Below are 18,829 nucleotides of genomic sequence, written 5' to 3'. Positions count from 1 at the left end.
CGGTATCTAAAGTTGGGAAAACGCATGAAAACTTTAAGGAACAGTGGTTTTTGAAGAATGTTGACTTTTTTCATGGCGTTTTAGACGGTATTTTTCTTTGAAAGCCGATGTGCAGAACTCACACTGATATGGTTTCTCACTCTTATGGGCTTGCACAGGCCTTGCAAGGTTTGAACTCTGTGTAAAGGCCATGGGGCAGAGCTGGCACTGGAATGGCTTCTCACCCGTGTGGGTGCGAATGTGGGTCACCAGATGGCATCTTTCAGCAAAGCTGTTCCCACAGTAGTCGCAATTGTATGGACGCTCGCCCGTGTGGGTACGGATGTGTGTGACCAAATCACACTTTTGTACACATCTCTTTCCACAGTGGTCACACTGGTAGCGATGGTCACCGGTGTGGAGGCGAAGGTGCAGTTCTAGGTGGCTTTTCTTCATGAAGCCCTTACAGCAGTGGCTACAGTGATGCAACTGCTTGTTCGCATATCCATCCTGGTGGTTTCCAACAGTGTTGCAAAGACTTGGCGTAGAATGCTGCACATGGGTGTTGACATCCTGCAAGTTTTCCCCAGGCGGCACACCCTGGTCAGGATCAGCTTTGACCAGGCCTGCATCAATGAAAGACAGGGAGTTTTCAATGGAATGCGGAATAAGACATGTCACAGTTCATTTGGTATGGAGGGATAATGTTTTAGCTTCTGAAGAATTACTGAGAGCAATGAGCATACTCTGCAGGAAACTTAAGAGCCAGGGCTGCTTAGACAAAGTGCTCGTATCATCGGCAGGAAACTTGCAAGTAATGCTGAAGAGAATTTCATCAATAAATAAAGTCAATAAGCTTTGATCAAACCCACAGTACACTGCTAATGACTGTAATCCTCCTGTCTGCTGAAGCTTTAAAATTAATTACTCTGCACGTTTCAAGGAAACCTTGTTCACGCTGCTGAAGAAAAACTGCCGAAGGACTTGTTCCCTGCCTAGAAATGTAGCCAAGTGTTCAATAGTGAGTTCGAGATAATCTGTTATGACCAAAAATAAAGTAGTACCTAGCAAAAAATTCTCCAAGCATACCACCAAGGTCATCTGTGTGATTTATTTTTTCAAAAACATTTTAAAATACGAGCAATCAAGCTTAAAGAATAAAAGTCACTGTAAGTTACTGCAAGAGCAAATAACTGCACTGCCTTAATTTTATATAAACTAAAATACCTGTGTCTATAGGAAGCTGGGGCATAATCAGGAAATGCAGGATATTTACTAAAAGCGTATACCATATCAGATCTGGCGAGAGAACACAGCTTGGTGCTACCATCCACGCGGACCTGAATTTCTTTTCCAATTTAAAATACATAAAGTCGTGCCTAAACCACAAGTTCTGCATACGTTACTCTCAAAGATGGGGTGCTGCGCGGCCCAGGCTTTGTCGGGCTATTTGGCCAATTTTCACAGCTTCACAGCTCGATGAAAGTGGTCACTGATCACGCATATTCCATGCACTGAATGGTACGCACGTGCGCTTCCAGGCTTGCTGCTGAGACGATGAGTGCCAGTTCAGCGTCAGCTAAGATGCTTAGAGAAGTTTTTGAACGGTGTCCATACGCGTGCGCAGGGTTCTCCATGAAAATGAGCCATGTTTCAGCGCAGTGCCCCCACCCCCCCACCCAACCTTCTCTCCCAGGCCCTTACGGCCAGAACGGAGCGCAAAGGTGAGGGATGATTATAGAACATTTATTTCCATGCGATGTAATTTCAAAATATACAAGATATTATTCAGCAGTAGTTTTTATTTTAATCTGTAACATCGGCAGAGGAATGCATGGTATAGAGAGAATAAGCTGCTGGTTCCGTCACACTCAAAATGTGAACGAAGGGAGGCGAAAGGCTAAGGGTGCTTGCCAGAGTTTCCGCAAGAGGTCTTGTCTTCATCCTGATTAAGACAGCCCTCTTATTGAAACGTTCACAAGCACACTGAGGCTTTCGGCTCCCTTGTTCACCACGTTTGTACCGGCAGAGGAAGGCATGTCACTGCGTCGCTGAAGTATCAATGTAACATCCCGCTTCCAGAGTAATTTCCATTCTCTCTAAACCCCAGCAAATGTGACAGATTGGTTTTTTTTTCACTGTCACAGCCAAACAGAACCTGAAAAGCTTGCCTCAAAATGACCCGGCCAGTAAACAGTTGTTGAATGCAACATCATGGGTCTTCGGCCACTAAAAAATCTGATCGGACATAGCACTGCACTATAAATTGTGCCGGAACAGGTCCGACAAGTAATTGTATAAGGCAGACTTGGCGATTAGGGGGATTAGACGACTGAGGGGGGGGGGGGGGCACCTCCTCTTTTTGTGCGCGCGCCTATGACGGTGTCTAAGTAAAAATAATGATTTTGTCTTGACAATAGTATTGGATGGTGTCTAATTACCAATATTTGGTCTTGCTTGACAACAACGTTTGGTGATTCTGCATGAATACGCTGGAGTCAAATGGCAACTATGAATACTTTTCGCGGCGTGAAAAATGGGGCGTGTTTTTCAAACGATCGAGTGATTTCCTCACGCAAAGCAAAATGGCTGGAATGGGCCGCAAGTAGAGGATTTCCCCGCGTAATAACGATGCTAAGGGGAGTTGGCATTAGCAATCCATTTACAAAACCTCCTAAGCTACTATGTGTGACCGGTCTGTGGACATGTCTGCCGTGCAGAACGTTTTCTGCATTGCACATAATCCCTGTCTGAAGGAGGTTTTACAAACCAGCGTGACGTTTTTGAGGCTAGTGCGTGCGGAGACCACCTGCGCATCCACGTGGTGATAGGGGGCGCTTACATTTCACCTGATTATTCTTTAACGTCGTTCGCGGAAGAATGCGTATGCAGGTAACTTGTGAGCCATTTTGTTGCACGCGCCTTTCTTTAGTGGGAAAAAGCGCTATCCAGAAGTTCTCAGAGGAAATCGTAGTATCCGGTTCAAAGGATAACTCATGCTGTCCAGATATCAGTGTGGGTAGGATTGTGTAAATCGATGCGTGCTATTAAGATCGACGTCAGCGGGTCTCGTTTGGAGCCAGCCAGCACACCTGTTTCTACTGTGTATGGCTGCGAGCAACTTGAGTGTGATTATATTCGGGCCTGCCGCCATGGACCGCACGCACGGAGAGGACCCAGGTGCCAGCTGACTTCAATTACGAAGTTTGCCCGGTTGGAGTGCAGGACCAAAATGGACCCCCTTTTCGAAAGGTCTGCACGTTGTAATGATCAGAGGCCCAGCCAGCGGAAAACGGCGAGCCAGACAGGCGCCATCAGGTATGCGGCCAAAAGCGCTGCTGCTCGGGGAAGACAAAAGAGACACTGCGTGGGGCAGCTACTGGCGACGGCGTCAGCGTACACAAAGGCGTCTAATCCCCTTCGCCGGGGAGGCTGAGTGCGGCGCTTCTCCCGGACTGCCATGGACCGACGGACGAGACCCAGTGGCGACGACGGCGGGGCGACGGCGCCGCTAACTCATTGCCCGCGTGCGCCCTGGGCAGCAGACAAAGCGGAGGGGCGACACGGCTGATTTGTCCCTTCCACCGAACTGAAGAGGTCACCGGTGTGAGCAGTCAGCGCTCGCGTACCCATCGATCAGGATCGTCACTCAGCAGCGAACGACCTTTGGGCCTGGTCAAACAGTTCGCGACTCAGAGACGCCAATTTCCTCCTTGCCCATGTGTGTGTCTCTGTGCGGTGTGCGCGGCCACGTGGGGAGGGCGGAGCCTAAGAAGACGCTAGCTGCCCATTGGACGCTCAACCAGAGATCAGATTCCCTAGCTGGGTGGCTGGGGAATCTGAACTGCATTTAAGCAGCAATCTGTGGGGTGCCAGATCATCCTCCCCCATTTTCTGACTTTGGTCTCACTTCTAACCACCATGTTGTAGAAATGTAAATAAACCTATTCTCCTTTCGCCACCTACGAACCTCTTCGCTCAGCGGCACTCCAGTCTTGAAGCCTCAACTCCAACAGTGCTAAGAGAAGCTAATCCACTTACTTCACTGAAAACACGGAAAATAAACAAAATCGCATTTCACAAGCTCATTTCGATTTGACTCCCCCAGTGACAAAGCTTCGGCGCCAAGTAGGTCAGGTTTTCGCGTGGGTCCGGCCCAATCAACAAATTACGGCCAGAGCAAAGCTCTGCAATGCACACACCTAAGCACACACACACAAAAAAACTTAAGAGTCCACTGCAGCACTCGAGATCCCATCTTACGGTAGTTATTGCCAAGAAGCGGCCAGTCGTTGTTTCAGCAGTAAGCATCGTAACTCTTGTGTATATGAGATCGAGTCATGTGGGGAGCGTAGCAAGATACACCTGTCTATATTTTCAGGACTGGCAATGCGAAATTCGATAAAGGATCTCACAAAACTTGTAGCGGCACATTGCATCCGTGAAGGGTCTGCGCTCGGGCGAATGGTGAACTACAAATGCAACGAAATATTGCCGTTCCTGTGCCAGCGGAATCCTCTGTTTCGGTTGTCCAATGACAAGAGCATCATGCCTTATGCTGCCTCGAGCGCCCTCAGTAGTCAATATTTGGTTCCCTTTGCTCTCAACAACATAAAAATAGCTAAGCGGGTATCGTGGTCGCGAAACATACGCGACAGACTTCGCTGTCGCGTCCACCCACCACTCACATCCACTCATTGCCACTCACGTCCACTCGCAACTACTCATTGCCACTAATGTCCACTCACAGCTACTCATTGCCACTCATGTCCACTCACAGCCACTCATCAAACATGTCCACTCACTACTCACCTCTACTCACGCTCACATCCACTCACTCGCACTCACACTCATCTCCACTTACACTCACATCCACTCACTCACACTCACACTCATGGCCACCCATGCTGACATCCACTCACTCGCACTCACACTCATGACCACCGGCACTCATATCCACTCACTCGCCCTCACACTCGCGTCTATTCAAACTCACAACCACTCACTCGCACTCACACTCGTAACCACCCTCACTCACATCCACTCACTCGCATTCACACTCACGTCCACTCACACTCACGACCACTCACTCACACTCAGAGACGTGAGTGTGAGTGAGGCGATATGAGTGCACTCATGAGTGAGTGGGCCGACCTATGCTTGTTAGCGACATTCCCCAGCTTCAACAGAATGGCTAAGCAAAAACAGATACTCGAAAAACAGTGCTGGCATAATTATAATCTTCCAACAAAGGACACGCCACGACACACAGAAAGTAAAAGTAGCAAAAACGGACGCTTGACAAGACAGAGAAGGCACACACGTACACAACGCTACTGGTGTTGTGTGTGTGTGCCTCTTCTGTCCTGGCCTGCGTCTATTTTCGTTCCTTTCACTTTCTGTGCAATATGATCCAAATAAAGGCGCATACAACTCAAGAACGAAGCGGCAGATACCACTCAAAGAAGGCCCTCCAGCCAATGGCGTTGTTCGATTTTCATGAGACAGCGGTTAATCCGATTAAGCCGTGGTTAATCCCCTTTCATCTGTCACCCCCTGCGATTTCCCACTAGAATGCAAAAGGTAAGTAACCACGACGTCAACTGAATCGGTCAATGCTAATGATTGAAGAGCCCCCTTTCAGGGTCATTTGCCACTTCGTTCTTGAGTTGTATTCGACCATAGCCTAGCATTTCATGCTTTTGGACGTGCCGTGACAACATGCGACTGCGTTTAACTTCAAGCCTCTGCTTTTCTGCATCGGGTCGATCTGTGATTGAGAAGAGTTGTTAACCAGTAGTCGTGCGCGTTCGAGGGTCGGCATCACGCAAACCCTCGAAGCCTTCTTCGGGTTCTTTTTCTTGTTCGGACCTGGCGAATGTTATAACAGTGCACGAGGCAGGCTCCGACAGGTGCGACTCTCGCTTAACAAAATGCATAAAGCTACTTCATCTCAGCTGGCCACGGTTATTTTAAAAAAAAAAGGAAATAAGTGAAACACATTGAGCAATGTCCACCGCTGTCACTTTCAGTTTCTTAAAAGTGCCGGTCAGATTAGAAAATTGCGAATGTCCTCTCAACCATATCAGGGTCACGAGTCCTTTGAGCCAAAAATAAAGGAATATGGAGGCCGTGAATACAGAACGAGAAAACATTGCTGTTCAAAAGCTGCAGAAAAAGACTAGTGGTGAAATGGAATCTTTATCCGGAATGACAAATGCTTTAGATGCGAGGAAAGCTACAAGAAATAGCTTTATACTCGGTGCTAAAGGGTTACACAGGCCGTTATTTAGGCTGAGTCCAGCCCAACTCACCGTTACTTCAGTCAGGACCTGAACACAGTCCGCTAATGACAGGCCTGGCCTAGCCTGGGCTGGGGCTCACTCGGTCGGCCCGTACAGGTCCGTTTGCTTTTCATGACAAAACTTCACTCTTGAAAGAAAAAATAGAGAGAAAAGACACACAGTAAACAAACACCTGTGTAGCAGCTGAGAGTTGGAAACAAGAAGCGCAACCACGGATTCATACCAGCAAAGAGTGCCTACTCAAGCTGGGCACAACTGAAGAAATCGGGTTACGAAATGAGCACTCTTGCCATCCTTTTCAGTGGCTCATGAGGCAAAACTTATTTCTAAAACAACGGCTTGAGCGCAAGCATAACCTGTTCCCCTCATAAGCACACTAGGATGCTTCTACAGCGTCATATTGGACTATGAGCGCATTGTCATGGACTTTGGGTTTGATTCAGCTAGCGGGTGCACACAGCTTTACTTACAGGCGAGGAGACTTCATACAGCAGTGAGAAATATGGAATCGTATCATTCTGACATAAGGAGAATGCTCCCCTTTTGAGATGGGTTGGCAGCTTTATACAGTCCAAATGATGCCAGCCCTCTTTATAAAATCAGAGGAATTCACAGCCTCAAGGACCACATCCACGTGGGTCACACAAAGGTTGTCCGAAAACACAAAGTTCCTTCAGTTATTCAGCTTTACGTAGGTCACAAACATAGACGATATATCATTTTACACAAATGGAAAGCATCAACCGTTCAACAATGCGACACGCAAAAGAACTGTGCGCATGGGTATGTAGCTAGGTAGATGGACGGTAATGGCCTTTTCCTATGGGACGCTGTAGAGCTTTCTCTCGTCGGCTGACTGATTGACTCACCGCGGTCAGCCAGGCTTCTGCTGATGGCGACGGCTTTCTCGGTATTTCGGGTTACAGATGTGCATATGGGCACATGTTAGGTCAGGCTGTTGGGGGGTTTTCATTGCAGAAATATAATAAAGAAGAGGGATGTGGTGTTATTCTGACTTGTGTGCAACCGTGGTAACGTGACACATGTACACATCTTGTCATCCCATGCCGGTACATAAGGAAGGCAGAAATAAACACGACAGTGTTCTGCCTCTTGGCTCTAAGTCAGCGTGTCCGATTGCTCCCATAAGTTGCGCCATGCGCTAGACATGACATATTGTGCCAAAATCCTTTCTAAAACATGTGCAACACATGCAAGCGGAACAGTTTGTTTCAAATATGTGTATGTGATGCCACTGGGAGAATATTGTCGAAACAAGAGCAGAAAAGCTTCCTTAGACATCCACAAGCTGGCGCTAGAAATATCAAAGCAATCGATGCAGTAGTTTTAGGCTCACAACTCAAAACATCGCAATGAAAAAAAGTAGGACGTACCGTATTTAAATGATTATAAGTCAACTCACATGTAAGTCGACTCTCTCCCCATATCGCAGGTCGGCAAAATAAGAAACTTGGTGGTTGCTTAAGCTTTGCCTTTAAAGGGGCTCTGAAACACCTTTCGAGAAGAGCACATCAACTCACTCAATAACTGCACTGTGTTGTCATGAAAACCTGAGTGAAATGATTCACTTCTACAGACCGCAGAGGATCCACAATCGCGCACCAAAGTTGGCGAGCACTTCCCGGCAACTTTTTCATGCTCGCACCCTCCTCTGTCGCTCACAACTGCGTATACAAGTTGAGAGATGGCTATTGGTTAGTTTCTTTCCGACGTCAGGCAGCTACCGTGGATGGCAGTTGCAAGTGGGCACTTTCCAAAACGAAAATGCATTAGTCACTGGACAACCTGTCCACATTTGTATGCTTGCAGCATCGTCCACACTACCGTTGCAGTCATCATCGCTGCTGCGGTCCCGCAGCACATCGTTCTACCGTTGTTGTCCAGCAAAATCCCCCACTTCGCAAACGACCACAGCACGCATGATATCTTGAACTTTGCAAACAGCCGCACCACGACACCACATGGAACAGAAATTTCTGCCTCACTGCAGCCACCACACCTGCATCAGACATTCCGACACGTCAAACTGCTGGCCCTGGCGCACAGCTGTTCATTTCTTTGGCTTAAAGAATGACAGCCTTCTTGAATGTAGCCGTGAGTGAGCACTGGACACATACCGGACCCGAAGCACAAATGACGACATACAAAACATTACATTAATAACCGGTAAAACATTGCCAGCAGCCATCAAATCCGTGAGCGGCGTCAGCTCTTCCATCAGCTACCAAAACACTCCCCAGAAGCACTGCCGTTCCGTGTGGCAGCGCAACTTTCTTCTCTCCATGAATGGTGCAACCACAATTCGAACAGCGGCCCATCCATCAACTATCGACACTCCCTTAACGCCGAGTGCACAGTTGAAAGTAAAAAAGTATAAAAAATGAAAAATCCTTTAACGGAATGCTACTGGGCAGAGTCGTGGAGCAAACAAAATTGCAACCACACAATAGCATTCCGGATATCTCATTTGTCTTGCTTTTATTTATTTATGGTGCCCAGCTTTAGTTTCGATTGTAAGTCAACCATCCACTTCATATTTCCAAATGAAAAAGAAAAGGTCGACCTACAATCGCGCAAATACATTACGTGTCCTGCGTCCCACAAAGGGTTCAAGCGTTCTGGACCTAAATAGAAAGAAATACTTGTTTACACCCCACCGATAACACTGAGAAACAAAGAAAACAGGTCTTGGAGCGAAGTGCTAGGTTTTGTTTTGGTTTAGATCGCTCTCAGCTATATCTCCACTACATCTCAGCTAGGACTAATCTGCGATTTGTATTTGTTTCTAAATCATCTGTGTATTTTAGTGCCATCTTTCAGTCCATAAATTTCAAAACACTATAAATAAAGCGATCAGTTGTGATCAGCACATGTCCATGTCATGTCCGTAATATGCTTTCGCTGCCATCATGTGTAAAGGCTGTTTGTTTGCCAAGATGCCGATAGCTTCAGCTTTTTACAGGCACTCCATCCTTGTGCTTTGAATGAATGAAAAGAAAAATTTATTGATTTCGTTACAAATCCTGTAAACTACTACAACACACAATTATTAATGTCAAAACCCTCCAAAGCAGCAAGTAAACCATTTGCGAACAAATCAGCATCACGGAAAAAGCTGATGTAGTATTGTAGTTCAAATCCCATTCGGGGAAAATGGGGGGGGGGAGTGCATTTGAAGACAAAGACACACCACTCCTGAAATTTCAGCTGCCAGCATAGGGGCTGCGTTCACAATGAAGACATCACCAAAAGTGGTTTATTGTAAATAGCCTTGAAAAATTACCAGGAGCATGTGCATATCGGGTCTAGACTTTGTCGTTTCAAATCAGTTTGTGTGATGTGTTCTGCATATGTTTAGAGATTTCATAGACAGCAGTGATGCTGTCATTTTTTTACTTGCAACGATCCCTTCCTTGTTGCAATCAGTGTTGTGGCCATCCATTACTGGGTGCTGCTTAAGCGCTGTTAAGAATGCTTTTATTTTTCACATCATGAGCTCATTACTGCAATTGCTTTTTGTAGCATCCCGATTCCTCCAAGTAAACTCAGTTGTGGTTTATGCAGGGGACTGCGTTTTTGCTGTGAACAAGGAGCCCGTGCTGGCTGCAGAAATGTCAAGAAAGACCTTTTGTGTTGCTTGGTGTCTCTGTTCGCCAAAGTATTAGAGTTCACAACACACAGCTAAGTCTTTAAAAGGCTGGAGCAAATGTTCCTTAGAGGGACAATGAGGAGAAAATGAAGTTGGCTTGCACCGATACAAAACCAGACCCTAACCAAAAAAACAGCGCTCTTTCTGAAAACAAAAAAAAAATCTCTTGTAAGATATAAAAGAGCAAGAACTAAAATATAGATATCGCCGCCACAGAACAATCTCGCAAGTACAAGCGCGACGATGAAATAGGAGAAAAGGCACAACAACTCTGAGCCTGACAAACGTGCATGAAGGGTGGGTGTTCGATCGATATTGAAGCACACAAGTTTTGTTTCAAGCCACTAGTGCACTTTTATCACAGGAGGAAGACGGATAAAAGAAAACCTGAATGCTGAAAGTCAAAGAAAGCCTGCAATTAGCAGCGCATCAAGGCAGCCAGCTGAGTTTTGGTATGCTTTGGGGTGCTTCGCAGCTATGCATTCTGTGTGCTTGTATGGTTTTATTATGCACCTCAATTTAAGAGGGCAGAGCAGCAAGTGCTCCTTGAATGAAGTTGGTGCAATGGTACACAATGGCGTGTTCGCTTTTCAATATGCCCGCACATACCAGTTGCTAAACATCAGTCGTGGTGGTGGCTCGGTGGTGACGGCGATGCTGCCGACTCCTCGGCGCTAGGACTTTCTCACAAGACTTGCCACCTCAGCCCTCTAAAGTATTGCGTGCTGTGTGAGGTTGAGGTCGCTGACCGCATGCCTCAATTCTTTGCAAGACCTTCGTTGCCAGAATCGGGAAAGGGCTCCATCATAATGTTGGTGCAAACATAAACAAAGTGACAACAGGTGATAGAAGCCTGCAACATCAAGTCGGCAGTAGTTTTCATTTCGGTTGCTGCGCTTCCGCAGCCAGCAGTCACACAGTCGCTGTTCTCCTACTTCGTCATCAGAGACTCTCGAGTCTGAATTGCAGCAGCGGGAAAAAAGTTTTCAACTTCGAATCCAAAACTCTTCGCAATAAATGCACCTTTCACTTCAGGACAAATGCCAGCAAAGGTACAAATGCGGAACTACCGGATTTTACTAACAAAAGAAAAAATTTGATGGCATCGTCCTCAGTGTCCCTCATTGGTTTTCAACAATTTGAACTCCACAAGCTTTTATAAATTGCAATAGTGTTTATGTCAATGGACAACTTATGTAAATTTTTAAGTCAACGTAGTCATCAAGAAAAGTTTACTCGAGTTTCCATAACCACAACATAATATGCAAGGGTTTGCTGTAGAAATGCTTAAATAGCTAGAAACCGTTGTCACATAATGGAATGAGAACAACTCCTCTTGGGACAGTGATTATTTGCCTCCAAATCTGCAGCATGTTTCTCAAGAATAACAATGCTGAGGACATAATTTGCAATAAAAGCACGCCACATGCAGATAGCCAATTATTTGACAAAAGATTACGCACAGGAATCTCGTGCAGTAAAGCATTTATTTTTTTAAATTTACACCAAGAGACTACTCTAAAAACCTGCAAACAAAAGCCAGCATTGTTTGTCATCAGGAGCCTGGGCTTTAATTCTCACCTCTTTTGCCCCAATAATGCAGCCACAACACAAGCATGGAAGGAATAATAAAGTAGCATGCTTCTCTGGTGGCATTACATTCGCTTTTAAAAGAAGACCTAACTGCTCTGATGTGAGTATGCCAGTTTGCAAACTAGTGCCAAGCACTGTAACCACAGTTCGCACACATCACCAATGCGCTGAAACTAGTAAAGTACCAGCCTGGTACGTTCAGGTTTCGTGTGGAGGAAGAAAAGAAACCGAAGAATTGCTGTGCCGATGTACCTTGAAGGTAGGTAAATTCGCATATTTTTTTTTCCAACATAGCAAATTAAGAGTCAAGACAGGTTAGCTAGCAATAGTATTAACATATTATTGGGAAACGGTATCAAAGCTTCAACGAACTGTGACATTTGAAGCATGTGTCCTGCTTTCATGTAGCTTTAAACTGTGCTTTCCTTTAAATGGCATTCTGCACAGCTCACACCGAAACATTTTTTCTCTTATGGCGTTGCATATGCTTTACAAAGGCTGATCTCTGTTTAAAGGCCATGGGGCAGAGCTGGCACTGGTATGGTCTCTCACCCGTGTGGATGCGAAGGTGTGTCACCAATGAGTTCTTTACAGCAAAGCTGCTCTCGCAGTGCTCACACTTGTATGGACGCTCACCCGTGTGAGTACGAAGGTGTGCCACCAGGTGTTGCCTCAGAGCAAAGCTGCTCTCACAGTGGTCACACTTGTGTGGACGCTCACCCGTGTGAGTACAAAGGTGTCTCACCAGGTGTTGCCTCAGAGCAAAGCTCCTCTCACAGTGGTCACACTTGTATGGACGCTCACCCGTATGAGTACAAAGGTGTCTCACCAGGTTTTTCCTCAGAGCAAAGCTGCTCTCACAGTGGTCACACTTGTATGGACGCTCACCCGTGTGAGTACGAAGATGCGTGATCAGGCTGTTCCTTTCAGCGAAGTTGCTCTCACAGTGGTCACACTTGTACGGAAGCTCAACCGTGTGAGTACGAAGATGCTCTACGAGGGTGGCCTTGATAGCAAAGCTCTGCCCGCAGTGGTCGCACGGGAATGGACGGTCACACGTTTGGGTGAGAAGGTGCGATTCCTGAGGGCTTTTCTTCATGAAACTCTGACTACAGTGCGAGGACTGGTGCAGCTGCTTACTGATGTTTTCCCCAGGCATCACTCTGAGGTTTGGATCAGCTGTGACCAGGCCTGCGTCAAGAAAATCAGAGTATTTAGAGCTTGTTACAGCCTGTTTGGAGGGGCAGCCAGTAACCTATAAATGAAGAAGGCAATCTTACACAACATTTAGGCTAACATTTAATTTCAGTGTCAATGAGTTGTTCCTCAAAAAAAAAAGTTTTTAAACCAGGTTTCCTGGTACTTATAAATTTGCATGGAGTTCGAGGGATAATGTCCTAGCTTTCAATTACTTGGCATACTCTGGAGACAGCTTAAAAATCAAAGCAACTTAGACAAAGTGCTCGTATAATGCCTGGCTTCTTGGAAGGCATCAAGCAAGTCTGTGTAAGTTTTTCAGAAATTACAGAATATCTCTGAGCTCCGACTCGTGACACTGTACACTACTGATGAGTGCATTCCTTTTGTCTATTAAAGCTTTAAAATTCATTACCCTGCATGTTGCACATAACCCTTGAGCAAACTGCTGGATGACCGATTACCTTTCACTAAATGTAGCCAAATGCTCAATACCTAAATCTGAGCTGATCTGTCACGACCGAAAACAACATGGTAATCAGTGCATTCGCCTCTGCAGACTGCACCATCTTGGGTATCATTTCACAGTAGGCACGTCTGGCAGCTACCACAATATATTGTACCAACAAAGCATGAACCTCTCCAGCTATTCTGCGAACACCATAACCAAACAATTTTTTCCTGTAGGCACAAAAAAAACAAGGCTTCGAGACTAAAAATATCTGCAGGTTGATATTACCAAACTGAAATGCAGTGAATAAATAACTAAAACATGCAGAGCAGTTCTGAATGTTAAGACAGCAAAATAAAAAACAAAAGCAATCAAGGAAACAAGACATCTATACTCAATCTAGCATAATCAGGCCCGGTGATCACAAAAAATAAATTCAGAACAGAAGCAGTCACATTGCAAACCACAAGGACAAAACCAACTCTGTCAGCAGTGTCACCAATGTAATACATAGCACTGAAATAAGCATGAATCATTAACATCAAGCCAAAATGAACCATGCTAGATTACATTTCCTAACAGCAAATAGAATCAGAAGCACAAGTAATGCAAGCTCCTGCAGACATCATTTAAAATAGTACAGATTAATATTCATCCCAGAATATCTGACAGTATAACAAAGTTATTACTACTGTTTTTCAGAGCTCAATTTATAAGGACGTTATATGTAGAAGAATGCAGAAAACAATAAGCCATAAAATCATGAGACATGGAAGCTCACAGGGCAGTAGAACCACAATGGAAACTGAGAGCTAAACTGGTGAGACTAGAGCACAAAAAGCAAGACCAAGTATGATGCACAAAAGGCATATCCATACAGACAGGCGCTTTCCTACTGCAGGTATTCTTTTTCTGTGTACTCTCCACCTTGTGTACTCTGTTCAGAAAAAGCTACAGAGAACAATTGTACAGCAATGTGTAAGATAACAAGGTTTCTCTGCACTCATGCACGATGTCATACATAGAATGTTACACAATATCCACTGTTAATGATGCAATGATGGTTGGTTGGTTTATCAGGTTTGACGTCGCAAAGCAACAGAGGCTATGAAGGGCACCGTAGTGGATGGATTCCAGTAATTAAGACCACCTGGGGTTCGTTAACGTGCACTGATATCACAAAGTGCATGGGCCTCCTAACATTTTGCCTCGATCAGAATGTGACCACCTCGGCCAGAATCCAGTCCACATCTTTCGAGTGAGCAGCCGAGCAATGTAACCACTGAGACACCACGACTTGTAGTTGCAATGATGGCTGTGGTCTAGGCACCCACAAGGCAGGGACTAATATGGCCCCTTTTCATGCACTATCACCAGTCTGAGATCACTGGCTATGCTGCTATTTGAGGTTATGAACATCAGACAGTTCATCCTAAAAATGCTGGAAGCACTGGTTTTGAAAGATGGTTCTTTGGGCAGCTTGTGTACTCATTGGTTGCCGATATTGGTTTCGATGCCTGTAAAATGAAACAGAGCAGAGAAGTTGATTAGAATAAGCACTGCAAGCTGCAAGTTGCACCATTTTGTTAAAGAGACAGCCTGCTGACTTTCATCAACTTAATTTTTTCTGCAGCAATTGAGAGCTCCTTATCCGAATAAGCAAGTCTACGCTGTGGCTCTGCAATACGCAGCAGAAGCATCTCAATTCGAATATTTTCATATCGTAGTCTCGTTTTTTATGGTAGACTGTGTCTAAAAACCCCCCCATCAAGGACAGAATATACATTTATAGTAACTTCATGCAACTGTGGACCCGACTGCTGTGCCACCCAGGCAGCATGCAGTGGCAGTAATGAGTGTCACATTATATGAGATGCCCGAGCGTTATCAAAACTACAGTTGAAAACACTAAGGCAGTCTTAAAAATACTATAACTAAATTAATACTGCTCATATTGCCGCAAATCATCATACTGTGTTTGTTGATGTTCAAAACTGCCGGTACGCAGCTTGATCATTTTGTCTGAGATGCGACCGGACATATCTCGATGGATCACGGCCACGCAGAACCGCTTCCACATTTTTCCAGATTGCTGTTTCTTTTGGTTCCTTAATTCAATTGTTCCTTGCAAAGCTTTAAATTGAGTGCGCACAAGAGCTGCAGCAATTCTGTTCGACAACCGCCAAGCAGGCTTGTTGCTACACAGCCACCGAGACACTCAGTTCTTTGTGGGCACAGATCTGCGCTGTCAAGTGTCATTTGGAAGCATTTTGCTGACTTCTTGCTCATTGGACTGCTGTTAACACTACAAGACAGTATCTATAAATAGATACCAGCAACCACTTCTGCCAACAGCAGCGCTACACCACTGGCAGTAAGTGACAGCAGTCTGTCTTTTCGAAAATGTTCAAATAAATGACGAGAAAGCAAGGCTAAGCCATGCTATAAATGTTGACTAGTTTCAAGAGAAAAAGTAAAAACGTCCAAGCTTCTTCTAGAAAAAATAAAAATATAGCTACTTACTACTCCGAGTACTACTCTTAAAGATTAGCATACTGACCCAAGTGACTCAGGTTGGTCACAAACATTTTAAACTAGCAAAGAAGACACATACACATATTCACATAAATATTGAAAACAAGTAACAAAAAATGAATTGCAACACCACTGCATCTTAAATCATGAAATATGGATGCCTTGCATGCCTGGATGAATGAAAATGTAGAAATGCAGAGTTCACAAGACAACAGCTGCTACAGGTCAATTTTAATGAGACGGAGTTCAGGGCATCGTGTCACAGAAAAGCGAGCATCGTTGTCGGCATCACTGGTTGCGAGTAAAAAGTCCATGAGAAATCCCCAGAGAAGCAACCTCAGCCACAAAACCTTGTGACACCATCACAACCTCCCTACGGGATCGCAAGTAAACTGCCCAACGTGGCAGCTGGCAGTTTAATCAATGTTTGGTCATGAAAAGTTGCTTGGGAATAGCAACCAGGGTTGCACAAGCCCCACCGGTGGCCACACCTACCATTGCTGAGCCATGTTGCATTGTTTAACGACTGCACCAGGAGAGGTATGAGGACTCCCAGGGGTTTATGAATGTAATGTAGAGCATCACCACATCCCATATATGGCCATTAACACATCAATGCTATCAGGTCATATACCCTTTAGGCAGATCTTAAGTGTCTCCTCCAGCTTTAGTGCAAAACCATCTCTCCATACGTACCAACCCCTAGCAAGAACCTAGTCTTGTGCAGAGAAGGGCGTCGAGCCACCTAGTACACGTAACCTTGTGGCGTCATCACAACCTGCCTACCCGATTGTGAGTAAACTGACCACCACGCAGGTGGCAGTTATGGCTTATGGGAGTTTAACGTCCCAAAGTGACTCAGACTATAAGAGATGCTGTAGTGAAGGGCTCCGGAAATTTCAACCACCTGGGGTTCCTTACCATGCACTGACTCCTACAGCAAATAGGCCTCTAGAATTTCACCTCCACCAAAATTCAACCGCCACGGCCGGGATTAAACCTGCATCTTTCGGGCCAGTGGGCGAACGTGATAACCACTGAGCCACAGCGGCAGCTGGCAGTTAAATTAATGATGGGTCGCGAGAGGTTGCTCAGGAAGAGCAACATGGCTGCACAATCCCAAATGGTGGCTGTGATAGAAATAGCCACCTGCCAGTGGAGCAGAGCATCGCTTAACTGCTGCTCCACTGCACTAGTATCAGTATGAGGACCCACCAGTCTATGAATGTTAAGTAGACGATGACTGATTCTGCATATATGGGCAATAACCCAGTAAAGCTGTCACATCATACCCTTAAGGCGCAGCTTAAGGGTCCCCTCCGACTGAAGAATGAACACATGCTTTTGCTCATCCACCCAGCTTAACTATGACAAACCACTACCACTTTAGTGTTGGACACGGAATATCCTGTAACAATGGGCATCTGGAGGGGGGGCAAGGGGGGCTGGTGCCCCCCCCCCCCGGGCCCTCCTGGAATGTCGCATATTTTTTACGCACTAGCAGAAAACAACTACACAGCCTGATTAGCGCACTTTGGTGGTTGCAACTTTTTGCATTTTCATTATTAAAGGTACACTGAAGAGGAATCTGAACTCGTTTTTTTGCCGCAGGAACTCGATCGACACATTATGAGCATTCTTAGAAACTTCGACTTATTGCCCTGTGTGGCCGATTTCCCTAATTAAATCAAATTACCGTCCGGCTCCCGCCTTTATTTCTTTGATTCTCCCCGTACGGTAGGCGGAGTCGACCAACGCGTGGACTGCCTTTCAGCCTGCTCCGTGGAGGCTTTGCTTTCCCTTTATTTTTTTAGGTTACCGTGAATAAATAGTTAAATTCGCAGATAATATAGCCCCAAAATAAGCCTGCAGAAATAAAAATACACGCGGAATATTTGCTTCTACGGATTACGACGTATTACTCCGCCGATGGCAGAGTGGCAAGCTGCCACGGGACTGGGTGAAAGGCACTCCACGCGTTGCCCGACTCCGCCCATCGTACGAGGAGAATTCAAAGCATAAAGGCGGGAGCCAGACATCAATTCGATTTAATTAGGGAAATCGGCCACACAGGGCAGTCATTCAAAGTTTCTAAGAATGCTCGGAACGTGTAGATCGATTTTGCGTGGCAAAAAGACGAGTTCAGATTCCTCTTCACTGCACCTTTAAGATTAATTCTTCGTCCATTAATAAAATCCAATGCATATTCTCCAAGCCTAGCACTAATTTGTTGTTTCTAATTTTTGTTTCATGTGGGTGGTTTAGACCTAACATAGTGCCTTTTTGGTGCTAATCTACCGCCTCCGCCATCCTCGGCCATTGGGTGCCCTCCCCTGCAAAAAGTTCTGCGGACGCCCGCCTAGAGCACTGCAGCTTTTGCCATTTCTGCTTTAGATACGTTTTCCCCAGAAAGTTGCAAGCAGCAATGTGATGCCATAAAGAAATACATGCATAAACAATGCAACAATGACTGAAAGAAAGCTGCAGAAAGGCACATTCACCCCGAACGAGTGAGGCAGGGTACTTGCAAAATAATGGAATAGCTTGAATCTAACTTTCTGAAGCAACCATATGGGTGCATTCTGGTGCATATTAATAAGTAATTACTCTCTAACTGGAATATATTCCAGTTTCAGGGTTTGCCCTGAATACAGTGGACTACGGTCAACAAATTTAGATCAAAGGATACATGGTTTTACAGGATACGAGCATCCACCTATGGGTCTCCTGACGTTGGCAGCGGTTCTCCTTGGAAGATTCTCCTGGCAATTTGTAGTCCTCATCTTTTCATCATTTATGACACCTGTGAGATGGAACACAGCAAAGCAGCCCAAATGAAAATAATGTCCCAAAGCCACAATCAGCATTGCTAAGCTCCGTGCATTTAACAATAACAACATGAATGCCACGAGGGCACGTCAAAGGGAAGATAAATAATGCGATGGAAGAGTGTCAAGAGTTTGTCCTTGCTCGGTGCAGACTATTAAAACGCTTAATTGTTAATCCTTGAATGATTCCATAACAGCAGACTGCGGTGGTTTCTTTACCACAAAAAAAAATAAAAATTGATATGCTCATTTTTTCAACTTGTCGGCGCGA

The 18,829-nt window shown here is 45.4% G+C and overlaps 1 protein-coding gene across 2 annotated transcripts; it reads right to left on the bottom strand.

Moving 5' to 3' along the window:
* Positions 1-443: 443 nt before the first annotated feature.
* On the bottom strand, positions 444-17,322 carry LOC149366391 (uncharacterized). 2 transcript variants are annotated; one of them, XM_089550497.1, is made up of 3 exons: positions 12,377-17,322; positions 6,294-6,411; positions 444-605 (listed from the first exon to the last, which is right to left on the bottom strand). In XM_089550497.1, exons 1-2 carry the CDS (start codon positions 12,704-12,706, stop codon positions 6,394-6,396), a joined length of 348 nt encoding a protein of 115 aa, XP_089406623.1. In that variant the 5' UTR covers positions 12,707-17,322; the 3' UTR covers positions 444-605; positions 6,294-6,393. The 2 variants fall into 2 exon arrangements, with proteins under 2 accessions (XP_089406623.1, XP_089406629.1); XM_089550503.1 differs by having other exon boundaries at positions 12,436-17,322.
* Between the last annotated feature and the right edge of the window lie 1,507 nt (positions 17,323-18,829).

The sequence above is a fragment of the Amblyomma mixtum genome, chromosome 1 (assembly GCF_055824585.1).
Source record: "Amblyomma mixtum isolate Tamu chromosome 1, ASM5582458v1, whole genome shotgun sequence".
In the NCBI taxonomy this organism is placed as follows: domain Eukaryota; kingdom Metazoa; phylum Arthropoda; class Arachnida; order Ixodida; family Ixodidae; genus Amblyomma; species Amblyomma mixtum.
Note: the sequence above shows the minus strand (reverse complement) of the source record. Positions and strands in the feature narration are given on the sequence as shown.